The 15,897-nt window shown below is 40.4% G+C and overlaps 1 protein-coding gene across 6 annotated transcripts in view; it reads right to left on the bottom strand.

The window, feature by feature from the left end:
• The window catches only part of LOC131246431 (serine carboxypeptidase-like 13), a 101,914-nt gene extending 92,239 nt beyond the window's left edge, over positions 1-9,675 (bottom strand). For 3 of the 6 annotated variants that reach the window (XM_058246553.1, XM_058246554.1, XM_058246557.1), the window contains exon 1: positions 9,470-9,675. In XM_058246553.1, the coding sequence (XP_058102536.1) occupies positions 9,470-9,645 (176 nt within the window). In that variant the 5' untranslated portion in view covers positions 9,646-9,675. The remainder of the gene's footprint in view (positions 1-9,469) is intronic. The other 3 variants (XM_058246552.1, XM_058246556.1, XM_058246555.1) reach the window with 1 other exon arrangement.
• Positions 9,676-15,897: the final 6,222 nt, after the last annotated feature.

Raw genomic sequence — 15,897 nt, 5'->3', positions numbered from 1 at the left:
AAAGGAGGATTGATCACCTTGGCTTGAACGTGCAGGAGAGAGAGAGATAGATAGTAATGTTTGTTTTCTTTTCTATTTATTTTATTTTTGTTCAAGGGATCCAGCCATTCATGTTGGGCTGAACCTCTTAGCTAGGGCTAAGAGGTGAAGCTTGTGGCGTGATGGGACTGATTCTACAGCTCTGATTCATGTTAATGAACCTTCTGTTTGAGTCTAGTGTAATTATATGGAATGCTTTCAGTTTTTAATGATTTGTTGTGACTGAAATTACAATAGATCTGTGATAGCTTTGAGCATGTTCTTAGCATTATAAGGTTTATGAATTTGGGAACTCTGTTGTTTACCATCGTCGCTTAGGCATGGTTGGATGACGGAATCCTTCCTAACATTCATACATCTCTCAATTTGGCTGTGGATTGGTTTAATTCTGTTGTTTATCTTGTCTCATGGGCATGGTTTGGTGATGGAATCCATTCTAATTTACATTCATCTTATCTCTTACAAACTATATCAAAAGAAGTTCAGATTTGATTTTCATGTTTCATCTTCCAACCGGATGAAGATGGGACTCGAAGTCTAGTTGAGTTCATGAATCAAACGTAGATCCCCCTGATCTCTACAAGTAGATCCTCTGAATCCCTAGTTTCCTACCTTTAAATTTCTTAAGTTTTACATTAATATTTCACCATTATTCATCAAATTATAATCAATTTAGATTTTATCTTAGTCTAGTTCTAACTCTACCTAGTTTCAGATAACGTATAGGTTTCAGTCCCTTGGGATTCGACCTCGGTCTTACCGAGTTTATTACTACATCACAACCCTATACTTGGGGAGTGAACAACTGGTCAAGGGTTCACTCGACCAGTCGAGCACCACTCGACTCAAAGTCCAGCGTGCTACTTATTTGGGTGTCCAGGGCATTCGACCGGTCGAGGGGATGACTCGACCAGTCGAGGCCTCGGCTCAACTAGTTGAGGTTATGCAGATTCTTACACGGATTTGATGTGGATTGCATAAATTTAAGGCGGTTTCGTAAGGGTGCGAAAGGGAAGTTTCTTAAACTATAAATAGGGGTCCCTAGGGCTATTCTAAAGTATTCTAAGGCTTTCTAAAGGTGTTCCAAGGGTTCCTAAAAGGGTTTTAGGGTTTCTATAGGGTGTAGCAAGGGTGAGATTCGAGGTTGTTCGAATCGGGTAAGTCCTCTCTCTTGTAATTTCTATTTCATAGTGGATTTCTGTCACTTTGTGCCGTGGTTTTTTTTCTGCAAGGGTTTTTCACGTTAAATCTTTTTGTTCTCTTGTGTGTGCTTGGTGCCATTGGATTGTTATCCTAGATCTAGATCTGTGTGATTCCGCAATACAAATCCCCAACACAAATGTCCAATTTTCTGACGTCCAATTTTGTACATTTGATAATACTGATGCAAAAATCTATTTCACCCTCTTTAGACCTTCGAGTACCTGTACATGAAGAAGATAATGGAGACCCTGGCTAAAACAGAGGACCCTCCGATGCCAAAGTCAAGATAGGAATCTAGGTCTTGTAGTATTGAAGAGTTTTGGTGAGAAATTCTGCATACCTTTCACCATTAGAGATGCTCTTATTTATAGTTGAGGAGAGGTGGTAGTGTAGAGGAGATCTCCGTATTTAATAGGGACGTACTATAAAGGGATTCAGATCCCAAACGCGTAGGGAAATCTCCAGATATCCTTGGCAAAGATCTCGGGATCCTGAGCATATCGTGGATATCCTCCGATATCTTTGGAGAAGATCTCGAGTAGATCTTTCTTAGATAAGATCTTATTATTGGGAATCAACGGAGATGTGCAGTAAGAGGCAGAGGTGGTTTTGGCCGACCTAACCTAGGTGTAATCTGCCGACCTTTCTTGGGGGTAGTCACCAACCTTTCCTGGGGGTAGTCTGTCAACCTAACCTGGGTGTAATCTGCCGACTAGACCTGGGGGTAGTATGCTGACTAGACCTGAAGGTAGTATGCCGACTTGAACTGAGTATAGTTTGTTAACCTTTCCTGTGGGTAGTTTGCCAACCTGACTTGAGTGTAGTCTGAAAACCTGACGTGGGTATAGTCTGCCGACCTGTCATGGGGGTAGTCTGCCAACCTGACCTGGGGTAGTATGCCGACTTGACCTGAGTGTAGTCTGTCGACCTTTCCTGGGGGTAGTCTGCCGACCTGACCTAAGTGTAGTCTGCCGACATTACCTGGGGGTAGTATGCCGACCTGACCTGAATGTAGTCTATCGACCTTTCCTGAGAGTAGTATGCCGACCTGACCTGAATGTAGTCTATCGACCTTTCCTGAGGGTAGTCTGCCGACCTAACCCAAGTGTAATCTGCCGACCTGACCTGGGTGTAGTAGGTAACCGACCTCTCTTCCTTAGCTATTGTGGAGTTTATTGGTCACGACCGGTACTGGCCAACCTCGTGTTCCGCAGAAATGTCCAAGCTGACATCTTCTCTTTAGCCAGTCTATTTTTACCCATAGCAGATAACATATTTGGGTAATCTAAACCGTGTTTCTCCTCGAACAAAATAAGAAGGGCAAAAGAAGTACTCATTTTAACATAAGAGATATATAAGGTAGAATAATTTTTTATTCTGACCACCTGATTGTTTCACTCATTATCAATGTAAATGAAATGTGCAGTGATTTTAAAATTCATTTTATTTCTGTTTTTACTATTTATAATAAGTTTTAGTTTGATTATAACTCTTCAATCATTTAAGCTTTAGGAGTTATGTCCAATATAAAAAGTGTTTAAAAAAAAATTAGGAGCTTAACATGATTAAGTCAAGTAAGACACTTACACTAAGTTGAGAATTTTAGGGAGTTTGAGCCGGAGTTTAATTCTGAAACTTCTTTCAAGATTTAGTATTACTATTTAAAGGATGTAAATTTATTTTTATTATCTATCAATAAATTTTGAATTTATTAGAATTTATTTCTATTCTTTTCTCTGTTTTGTCGTGCATTCAAGAAATTTCTGTGAGGAGTCCAGAGAAGCTCCGTGAATTCGGAGTAATTATCCTTGAGGAAGATGGTGATTGGCCTCATCATGTTCATCCCTGCATCAATCATTAAAGTTGGGTGCCAGTGTTGGATAGGTTGGATGTCATACACATGCCAATTTAGCCCCATCATTCGGCTTCAATGTTACTATAAAAATTTTTTAAAAAAAAAAAAAAAAGTGGGCCCTGCTTCTTCCCTGTACCATCGTCAACTTATAGTCCTATGGGTCCCACTGGAGCACACCTTTGGGAAAAGCTACTGCAAAACTAACAGAAAAGTCCACCGAGGATAGGCAAAGAACATTTGGATGCATTGCATTATGGTAAATGGGGAATTTAGTAGTTGATTTAAAACTCTTTTTAATGACGAGACCATTCTATGTGAGGCTGCCCTGGAAAAATAATTAAAATCTGATTGTAGTAACAACCTCCCCTCCAGCTGTCGTTTGGTGGAGACGCCAAGGCATGTGTTCATCAATAGCCCGGCTGTAGCTGCTACATGGGCTTTTTTCAGGAGCATTTTAGCTATAGTTAGTAGCTCCACTCTCTCCATTGAAGGTATGCTCGCTCTCTAGTGGAACGCTGCAAGTACTTCAAGGAGGTCGTCTCAGCTCCAAAAGATCACTCCTTGTGTTATCCTATGGGAGATTTGGAAGGCCTGGAATTCGGCCAGATTTGAGGGGGTAAAAATTCAAGCGGAGACCATAAGAGTAAAAGTGAAAAGATGGTTAATATCTCTTATCTCCCTTCACCCTGATGTCCTGCATCCTCCTGTTAGCAGGCTTTCAGCGGCTGAATTGGGACTGTCAACATTGCATCAGATCACTTCTCCTCCAACCGTCGTTAGATGGTCAAAACCACCGACGAGGTGGTTCAAACTCAATGTAAATGGTTCAGCGAGAGGGAACCCGGGCCCCTCGGGCAGCAGGGGCATCTGTTGAAACGAAGCAGGTGATTTTATCTTTGGTTTTACTGCTGGGTATGGGCCTGCCTCAAACGTTTTTGTTGAGCTGAGAGCCATTCATGATGGGCTCTCCTAGTGCATTTCCCTTGGCCATCAGAAAGTCATTGTCGAATCGGACTCCAGGCTGACAGTCGATTTCCTAAATGGAGGAGCAACTCCAAGCTGGAAATGGGCGTATTGGGTTGCCCGTATCAGGAGATTTCATTCCAACTCTCAGCTGGTTTTCTCCCACATCTTTAGATAGGGTAACGACCCCGCAGACGGGATGGCTCGTCTTGGTAGCAGCTCTCAGGTATCGTCGTTCATTTCGCGTTATTCCCTCCTTCCCCGCCTTGTCTAAGGTAGCCTGCTCCTAGACAAAGTGGGCCTTGGTGCGGTTCGGCTGATTCCGAAAAGCTCTTCCTAGTCTCGGCTTGGCAGAGGGGCTGCCCTCAATGTCTGTGCTGTGTGCCCCCTCCTCTTCATTGTACATGTCTCAGCTAGTTAATCTCACGATAGGCCCCTTCGGAATATTTTGCCAGTTGGAGCCCGAATGTCTCCTCTATATTTTGCAAAGTGAATAAAAGGTCTCTTTCTTTTTATCCTTTTTTTTTTTTTTTTTTTTTTTAAAGGCTGCCCTGGAAAAGCACTAAGGTTGAGCATTTTATCCCTTTGATTATATAAAATTCACTTGAACATTCAGCAAAAATCCAAATTATTAAGGGTTGAATAATCCAATTTAATATCTTTTATTTGATATTTACCTATAAGAACCGAGGCCCACATGTAAATGTTTATAACTTTGGAAGTGTCCTAGATTCAAAAGCTAAAGGCTCTTCTGCCATCCGGCCTGTGTTATGGGTAGAGAGGACTTTGGAAGTTACCTAGCTAGATTCAAAAGCTAAAATCTTTTCTAGCATCCGGCCTGTTTGATGGGTAGAAATGATTGATTTTTGTAAGAGATGATCGTGAGGGGTGAGACCCACCTTTTGAACAGCTAAATGTAGTACAAATGGGTAGATAGTAAGATCAGATTAGGTAAGACAGATGGGCATTGTTTGAAATGTCGTTATCATTATAAGTTTCACTGGCTAGGGATTTGAAAACAATATCTTAATTACTAATAATGTAGGAGATAACAATAAATGCAAGAAAATATTGAAGAAACATAGGGAAATATACAAAGTTTCAATGAAATATTAAGAGATATTAAAATATACACATTTACATATTTAAAAATTAAAAAAGAATAAAAATAACACATATATAATAAGTTTTTATCTAACAAGGCTTAAAAGTATATACTATCATAAGAAATTAGTTCAATAGTAACATAATAATCACTTAAATCTTATTAAATTAATTAATAAGCAAATAAATATGGATAATGCATTCATAGGCCATATATCCATGCATAAATAAGCATATAAATACAATACATAAGCATAAGGATTCAACTTTCCAACCATTAATCCATCCTATCAATTCCATCGATTTATCCATCCAACCAACCATCCCATCCCATCCCATCCATCCATCCATCCATTTAACCATCCAACCATCTATCAATCCAACCATCAATGCTCTATTCATCCCATTTATCCATCCAACCGTCCCGTCTATCCATCCAACCATCCATCCATACATCCATCCAACCATCCCATCCAATCATCCAAATCATTCCATTCAACCATCTCATCCATCCAACCAACCATCCAATCATCCAAACGTCCATTCCATCCAACCATCATATTCCTCCATCTATTTTATCTAATCATCTAAATATCCATCCATCCATCCATCCATTCATCTAACCATCCCATTCAATCATCCAAACATCTAGCCAGCCAACCAATGATTCAACCATCCCATCCATCCAACTATCTAATCATCCATCCATCTGTCCCATCTATCTATCCATCCATCCATCAAACCATCCCATCCCATTTATCCAATCATTCAAACATCCAAACATACATTCATCCATCCATTCATCCAATCATCCAAACATCCATCCATCCAAATAATTAAGTTTTGAAAATATTTTCAAAAAATTTATTTTATTTTAATTTGTGTCCAGGAATTAGGGGTTTGGATTGTTCAAACAATTTATTTTGGGACTGTGACTCGGGTTAAATTGATGATGGGTTCCACAACTTAAATTGATGTGTTATGAGTTAATATCCATGCTGCGTGTATAAGTGTCTGTGTATCAATATCATCATACACTGCCTAACTATCATATAACTCTTTTATAACTTCTTTATGCACAACTAGCCTTTTTCAACCTTAGCCTTAAGGGAGATTTGTTACAACTCATCTATTTCTACGAGCGAGAGAGAGAGAGAGAGAGAGAGAGAGAGAGAGTGAGTGTGTGTGTGTGTGTGTGTGTGTGGGTGGGTCGTCACAAGGAAGAAGGAGAATTACGCCCCACGGTCAGTAACAGTGGAATCATCACCCCAAATCATCTATTTCTACGAGAGAGAGAGAGAGAGAGAGAGAGAGAGAGAGAGAGAGAGAGTATGTGTGTGTGTGTGTGTGTGAGAGAGAGAGAGAGAGAGTGTGTATGTGTGTGTGTGGGTCGTCACAAGGAAGAAAGAGATTTACGCCCCACAGTCAGTAACAGTAGAATCATCACCCCAAATTAAATGCTCGAGAATCCAAAGATTTAAGAAGAGGTGCTGAAAATGACAAGCCAGGTGCTGAAAATGACAAGCCAATGCGGACCCGAAGGAATTTCAACACATCCTCTCAAATTTCGCCATTCTATTATTTTGGTGAAAAAAATATGAATCCGGGGGTGTAGTAAATATGTCCTGATATTATTGACAATAATTCCGACAACATTAGTGCTGATGATAGGCAACGATGGGACGGATGGGTCCTCTTGTACCACGCATCAGCTATATAGTTGCTGTAGGCGCGTGTCGTGCGAAGACGAACACTTACGCTCCTCCAGCTCCGAGTTGTACGAACGGTTCGGAGGATATCAAAGTTACATGGGCTCTACAGTGATGTATTTATTATATTGACACGGTTCATCCATTTTTAGAGATCATTTTACAACATTATCCAAAATAAATGAAACATATCTTAAGATCATCTGGATCACAACACAAATAAAAGCGGAGATAATGATTTTCTTGCGGGGCCCACCATAATGTTTATTTTCCATACAATATGTTCTTAAGGTCAAAAAGACTTAAATTAATAGGAAAAATAAATTTCATATTAATCCAAAACTTTTGTGGCCCCAAAAAGGGTTTCAATGGTAGACATTCAATCCCCCACTGTAGTGTGGTCCACTTGATAGTTAGATATGTCTTATTTTTCATTTCAAGCATTATAATGAGCTCGTTAAATGTACGGACAATTTGGATATAACATATACATCATGATTAGACCCATAAAACTTACTAATTGAAATACAGTAGCTATATTGCTGGGGTGAGGTACACTAGCCAATCGGCTTCCAACTTTGGGATGCGGATTGTGTGGTGTGTTGAAGTCACCTAGTTTTGTAGGCCCTACTATAATGTATGTGTTATATTCACACCATCCATTTATTTTGCTATATCATTTTAGGGGCATAAAAAAAAGAAGAAAGTTGGATCCAAAGTTCAAGTGGACCACACTGCAGAAAGCAGTGGGGAAAAACTTCCTGAGGGCTGTAGAAATTTTGGAACAAGTTGATATTTGTGTTTTCCCGTCAATGTGACCTTATGAACATATTAAATGGCATATAAACATCATGGTAGACCTTACTAAGGCTTCAACAGTGGGCATCGTTGTTCCCATTGCTTTTTGTGGTATGATCCAGTTGAGCTTTGGAACTGCCTCATTATTTGTCACATGCCCTAAGACGATATCCAAAATTGGATAGGCAGTATGGATATAACACATATATCATGGTGGGCCCCACAGATCTTGGTGGCTTCAACACCACGGAGGTCTATGTGGCACACCGCCCAATCCGCTTCCTAACCTTTTCGAATGTGAATTGCGTCGATCACGTCTGACACAGGACCGTCATTCAATTAAATCCAAACGTGAGAATAAGCTACCTTAGCTTTTCAAATGGGTCCATATCTGACTATTCAATTTAATCCCACCACGTGAACTGCAGGGCAATACCCAATCCACGGAAACGGATTGGCTACTCCCCCTGCCACCAGCCAGTCGGTGCTCTGTGGGCCTCACCATGATGTATCTGTTTCATCCATTCCGTCCATCTATCTTTCTAGATCATTTTATAATATGAGACCAAAAATGAGGTATATCCAAATCTCAAGTGGAACACATTACAGGAAACAGTGTCGAATGAACATCGACCATTAAAAACTTTTTGGGGGCCATAAAAGTTTTGGATCAAGCTGATCTTTGTTTTTTACCTTCATCTGGGTCTGTATGACCTAATCAACAGATTGGATGTAAAATAAACAATACATTGGGCCTTAGGAGGATTTTAACGTGGATATCCAATCACTATTGTTTTCCTGTGGTGTGGTCCACCTGAGACTTATATCCCTCTCATTTTTGGTATCAAGCGCTAAAATAATCTGTAAAAATGGATGAACGGCATGGATGAAACACATATATCATGGCACATAGCACCGACCACCAGCCACCGTGCTGGTGCCAGGGGGAGTAGCCAATCCGTTTACCCAATCCACGCCGTCCATCTATTTTGACAGCTAAAAATAAGGAAAATCCAAATATCAAGGAAATAGTGGTGATTGGACGCCTACGATTGAAAACTTTCTATGGACCATTGTAATGTTTATTTTCCATCATTGAAGGGGAAAACACTAATATCACTTAATCCAAAGCTTCTGTAGCCTCTTAGAAGTTTCTAATGATGTCCACTTGAGATCTGCATCTGCTTAGTTTTTTGTCTCATGTGCTAAAATGAGCTAACAAAACAGAAGGACACCACACGCCATCGATAAAACACATTGGTGGGTCCCACAGAGCTTTTATGCTCGAGCGGTACTGTTGCTACACCAGTAGCAATCTGAGTCCGAAGAATGGAGGGCTAATTTAAAAACTCTCAATGTCAAACATTTTACAAACACGAACTGCCCATCTGAATAATAGAGCAAATGACCATCTTGCTCTAACTCATTCCATCCTCAGATGACACACACGCTTGCACGAATGCTGCATGTGAACATGCACTGTCATATGTGTGTAAGGCTAGCTTCATCACATAATAACATCAGAGATGAACCATCTATGTTACTAATTCAGATATCATTACTTGCAGGTGAATACAGACCATTGAAAAACAAAAATAATTCCAATGGTTCAAATCCAATTCCAAGGATCAAAGGTCATGATCATCCATGAAGCATTATATAACATACCATAGCTTCTTTAAGATGACACCAAGAAAAGTACAACATACCATAGCTTCTTTAAGATGACACCAAGAAAATGTACTTTGGGTATTGTTGGATATGAGAGAGAGAGAGAGAGAGAGAGAGAGAAGCTTACCCAGTGTGTAATTTAAAGGGAAGCTCTCCTTGAAATCCTGGTAGAAACCTCACCCTTGTGCTGGAATGAGGAGCTTCGCTGCATTCACATGAGAAGAAGAGAAGAAGAGATGACAGACATAACAAGTAAAACATGTGAGAGAATATGCAGCTGCACCACAAATACATGGATGCCATGCCTTCCTCTCTCTTGCAAATGAGCGACTGAGAATAAATAACTCTCTTTTATATAGGAAGTGGATTGCCTACTGAGTAAACTCTGTGGGGCCCACCATTGATGTATGTGTCTTATCCACGCCGTCCATCCGTTTTTCCATATCATTTTAAGGCACGAGACTAATATTGAAACATATCCGAAGTTCAAGTGGATCACACCAATGAAAACAGTGGGGATAGCGACTTCCACCGTTGAAAGCTTCCTAGGTCCCACAGTGATTTGTATGAAGGAAACAAACATATAAAACTTCTGTGGCTTAGGCGTTCAATTCACAGTTTTTCAATGGTGTGGTCCACTTGAGCCTTGGATATGCTTACATTTTCGACTCATGCCTTGAAATGAGCCGCTAAACCGAATGGACGGCGTGGATAAATCTATACATTACAGTGGGCCCCACAGAGTTTACTCAGTACACTAACTCGGTACTTTGTATGGGTGAGGATTTCTTTGGATAAGATGAAAACCGGTCGAGCTTTCAATAACGTGGGCCAGTTCGGCACGGACTCGGATTGCGCTGGTGCACCCACGCGGTTGTGTATACGTGGCAAAGTTTTGTGGCTTAGGATGATGTATGTGTTTTATCCACGCCGTCCATCCATTTTTACAGTTCTTTTTAAGGCAAGCGAAAAATGAGGCAGATCTAACCCATAGAAACAGTGGGGATTGAAACCATTGATATTTGTTTTTTTCCCTTCGAATAGGTTGATACGTCATTATACTCCTTCCTATGGTGTGGTCCACTTGAACTTTAGATCTACTTCATTTTTTCGACACATGACCTAAAATGATATGGAAAAGTGGATGTACGGCGTGGATAAAAACACATACATCAGGGTGGGGACCATGGAGTTTTGACACGTGGCACGGATGTCGGTGGTGCGTTCTACTTAGGGCTGTCAATGGCCCCGCTCGGCCCTGCCAAAAATAAAATTTTGAATAAGACAGTCTTGAACAGTTCAAAACGGGCCAAAGACAACGTAGGCCCGGCCCGTTGACACCCTTTAATTCTCAACTACGCAATCCGCGTCCCGCTATCACATCCAAACAGAACGTGGATATAGTGAGACAGGTAACAGCTTAGTGGGTGAGGCTGACCGTGGGGTCCACTTAGATGGATATGTTGTATATCCACGCGATCCATACGTTCTTCCATATCGTTTTAGGGCATGGTCCCAAAAATGAGGCAGATCCAAATCTAAGGCGGACTACACAGGGAAACATTGGTGATTGAACCGTCACCATTAAAAACTTCATAAGACCCATTGTAATATTTATTTTCCATCGAACCGGTCAATAAGGTTACACAGACATGGATGAAGGGAAAACATAAATAGTAAAATCCTTACCTTGTAGTCCACCTGAGAGTTGGATTTGCCTCGTTTTTTTAGATAGTGCCCTAAAATGAGATGAAAAAACTGGAGGACGTCGTGGATATATAACACATATATCTAGGTGTGCCCCACGGTCAGGGCCTCACCCACCAAGCTGTTACCCTTGCCTCCATGCAAACATGAGCCCATTCATCCTGCCTCGGGTGATCAGGACCATTGAAATTAAAGAGATATGGCTAAGCGTACTCAAGCCCGTTGAATTTATACATGTGGGCATCAAAATTATCAATCTGGACTATTCATTTGGTCCAACCCTCTCTTAAGACCTACGGATGATCCAAACCATTCACTTAATGGCCCACAAAAATGGATAAACAAGATCATACTTACAAGATAGGTCTAGTCGCAGATGCTTACAACCATTGATTTGCTTTAATTTCTGAACAGTAAACCACAAATATTTGATGGGACCTAATCGACGGTGTGGATAGGTGATGCAGAACCCAAGCATCAGAACCTTTCCATGCACTTTTTTTTTTTTTTTTAAAATAATAATTTAACGGTTTCAAATGCACTTACTCAACTGGATCATTTTTTTTCCAAGTTAAATGGATAAGACAACAAAGTTACTCAACCAGACAATCTTGACCGTTCTATCAATGGCCTCCAGATGAACGGTAATTAACAAGAACTGCCCAAAAGTTCGATCACAGCAATTATTTGCGTGGTGGTACACCCAAAACATGCCCGCGGATCATGGACCCTGATTGCCTGCGACAGGAAGCTAGCTGGGGCCTACCATGATGTTTGTGAGAAATCCAACCCGTCCATAGGACATGGGCCAAAAAATGAGTCAGATCCAAAATCAAGTATGCCACACAACAGTAAATAGTAAGGATTGAACATCCACCATTGAAACATTCCCGAGGCCACAGAAGTCAGGCTATTGTGTTTTCAGTTCATCCCAATAGGAATGATCTTATGACCAGTTTGGATGGCATATAAGCATCATGGTGGACCCAGGGAGGTTTGAACTGTAGTATTTCCCGACCTTTTTTTTTATAGCTATTTCCTAACGTTAGTGGGCAAAATGGATGGCTCGGATGAATTTATCACAAACATCACGGTGGGCCCACCTAGCTTCTAAGCATAGGAACTTCATGTGACAAGGTGTCCCAGACAATCCACGTCATGTAATTACTTGGTCGGAGGTCCACACAAATCAAGCGTTTGGCCTGTGTCGTGGCTACTTCCAAGCCACAGACTTCATCCACTCGTGGCTGGCTTTTCCTTCATTCACTCTCTTTCCTGCCGACATTAATATATCCCAACTAAAAAAAATCAATGCCCAACCTATAAGGTGAGAATAATCAATTATATATTTCTATATATCTCATACAGAGGAGAGGAGCCTCTATTATAGGCATGGTATAACATATTGCTAGCTGTTTTTACAAGGAAAAACTTATAATAGAAGATTTACAACTGTATAATCTAATAAGGAAAAATCCTACAACAGGAGATTTACAACTGTACAATCTAATACGAACTGGCCATGAAATTGGTAATATGACAACCAAAATTGGTGATGTGACAACTATGATCATGACCGGAAAAAGTGAGGATTAAGCGTAAAATGTGGGGCCACAAAAGTTTTGGATTAGGCTAATATTTTTATGTTTTCAATTCATCCAAGTAGGAATGAACTTATGAACGGTATGGATGGCATGCATATGAATACCATGGTGGACCCCAAGTAGTTTTCAACGGTAGACAATCACACTTGCATTTGACACTCACAATTCCATGTGCATGAACATTACATGATATTTCAAAATTCCCAATGAGTGTTCCATAAAAACAAGGAGAAAACGATGAAGGCTTTGAGGAAAATGACTCTCTTTTTGGTTTTCTGTGTATTTGAGACAATCCTAAAGGGTTGAATATATAGAGCTTTACAACGACTATATAAGGTAAAATGATAAATACAAAATTATTTACTTATACATCGTCTATCTATAGAATCGGTTATACAAGGCATATGACTTGTCTAACATCTCCCCTCAAACTAATGCTGGTCATCGACAAGTAATAGTTTGTCAACTAGAAATGAGTGACGTGTAGAAGTGAGGAACTTCGTGAGAATGCCTGCAATCTGATCATGGGATGCGACATGTGGAAGTGAAATGAGCCGAGATTGAAACTTCTCACAGATGAAGTGACAGTCAACTTCAATATACTTTATCCGTTCATGAAAAAACGGATTAGAGGCAATCTGAACGGCACTCAGATGGCCGGATCTAACAGGGGAGGAGCCGGATCTGACAGGGGAGGGTCGGATCTGACAGGGCGGGGCCGGATCTGATAGGGGAGGAGCCGGATCTGACAGGGAAGGGTCGGATCTGACAGGGCGGGGCCGGATCTGACAGAGGAGGAGCCGGATCTGACAGGGCAGGGCCAGTGATGAAGAAGATGCCGGATTAGGATCGGTATCGCTCTGATACCATGAAAACAAGGAGAAAACGATGATGGCTTTGAGGAAAATGATTCTCCTTTTGGTTTTTTGTGTATTTGAGACAATCTTAAATGGTTGAATATATAGAGCTTTACAACAACTATACAAGGTAAAATGATAACTACAAAATTCTCTACTTATACATCATCTATCTATAGAATTGGATATACAAGCATGTGGCCTGTCTAACATTATAGAATTAGCTATACAAGGCATGTGGCTTGTCTAACATTCCAATAGGCTAACCAATGTAATACAATAGGACTTCTATTAGGTGAGTCCCACATGATCAATGGTTGATTGATTTGATCATTAGATATTTAGATTGTGAGCTCCACATGATCAATGGTTGATTGATTTGACCATTGGATATTTAGATTGAACATACTAGTGAGCTCTACAACAGTTGTGATCAGTTCAAATATGTAATGGGGGTGGTATGCTTGAACTGTAAGGATGAACTATCTAATATAGAGACTCCTGAGAGAGTAATTATGATGGGTTGAAATACTCCCAATCCTATAAATATAGGCCTTAATCCATATAAAAAAAAAAACTCAAATCCCACAAAGCGTTTTTGAGAAGGGTGTAAAGTACAGAAGACAAAGTTCATTGATTCACATCCAAGCAATCTACCTTCATGTAGGTACATGTTTAAGATTCGGTTTTCAATTCCATCTCCATAATTGATGCATAGACGTCTGACAAATACTAAAGTAAAATTTACTTACACAAATCATCTCGATCATACTCCAATGAGCGACATACTACCATGTGATTGTGTAAATAACTTGGCTTGGCACACTACCTAATACCATGTATTGGAATCCTAAACAAGTATGGAGATTTCTAGGTGATGTATGTAAGTGAGCCAATGAAGGGAAAGATTCTCCTAGAGAATATACAGTTTTCTTGGTCCTCTCTCTCTTCTCACATTTTTGTTCTTACGTTTTCTTAATCCCAACCCTTTTCTTTTGCATCCGGAGGAAGAGGTAGAGAACAAGATACTCCAAGCTTCCTTCAAGGTTCCAACAATGTCAAAATTAGCACTATGGATCTTTAAATGATGGTTTTGGGAAGTCGTTTGTTTTCACAGGAACTTCTAAATCAGTATGGAATTCAGATGGGATGACAGTATGGGTTCAGATGCAGTATTTCCAATTGATACGCTAGTTCAGAGTTACAATTGCAGAGATACTTTGGTACTATTCCCAAGGGAACACAACAAAGCTAGTGTACGCAAATAAATAATTCAGTGGCAGTTTTTAGTGTAATAGATTTGATATTTAATAACCATTTGGGGAACAAAAATGCACTAAGAATAGGGAAGCCAGATCTACACAACATTTTATAGGGAAAGCTTATTCTACAACTCTCCATGTGTTCCTTTCATGGTTTAATTTTGTACAGAATCCAACCTGCCAAGAAGGATCACCCATACCATGGAAGTGGGATGCCCCAAAAATAAGGCCAATCCAAACATCACAATGGATATCACAAGAGAGGGACGTGATGAGGTCGATCACCGTCTTCCTTAGGGGATATCTACTCCAAATCCACAGAGCTCTCTGAACTCCTCGTAGAGCTTCCTCAAATCCACAAGAGATAAAAGTAGAAATAATTTCTAATAAATTTGAAATAACTTGATTGATGATTAAAAATGAAATTATAACCCTTTAAGTAATGAGCTCAAACCCAAGATGGAGTTTTAGACTCAAAACTCCAACTCAAACTCCCTAAAAACGTGACTTACTATAAATTGTAAACTTACTATTTATAGACGTACGGCTTAGTTCCTACTAGACTTCATGGTTTTCGGCCAAAAATAAAGTATCCAATTTGGCCCAAGTGGCTCTGATATCAATTTGATGCAGGACAATTAACCACTTGCTTTAAAAGCTTGAACTATTACAACATAGCAAATTAATCCCTTTATCTCATAATAGCCCAGGCCCCAAATACATGTGTTAGGTCCTCGGCTGAACCCTCATCGTGGACCCCAAATCCATGGGTTCTGCCCCCTCGTGAGTCCCAAATCCATGGGCTCCGCGTCACACGGGCCCCAAATCCATGGGTTATGCGGGTCACCCACCCCGAGTGTGCTACTGCATCCCATGGGCCACCCCACTCGAGTCTGGTGTGAAAATGCCCCCACATTAGTAACCACATTACTCTCCTAACTTTTCTAACCCCTTTTCATGTTGGGCACGACTCCTACAACTCAAAAGGATCAAAAGTTATACTCGAACTAAAACTTACTATTTATAGTAAAAATAAAATTGAATGGGACTTTTGTCGTCAATCTGATGGAATCTCGCAAATCCGGAGTGGGCAACCTGGAACAATCGGGTTGGTTGGCATAAGTA

Source organism: Magnolia sinica, chromosome 5 (assembly GCF_029962835.1).
Source record: "Magnolia sinica isolate HGM2019 chromosome 5, MsV1, whole genome shotgun sequence".
In the NCBI taxonomy this organism is placed as follows: Eukaryota; Viridiplantae; Streptophyta; class Magnoliopsida; order Magnoliales; family Magnoliaceae; genus Magnolia; species Magnolia sinica.
This window is presented reverse-complemented; position numbering and strand designations above follow the sequence as displayed.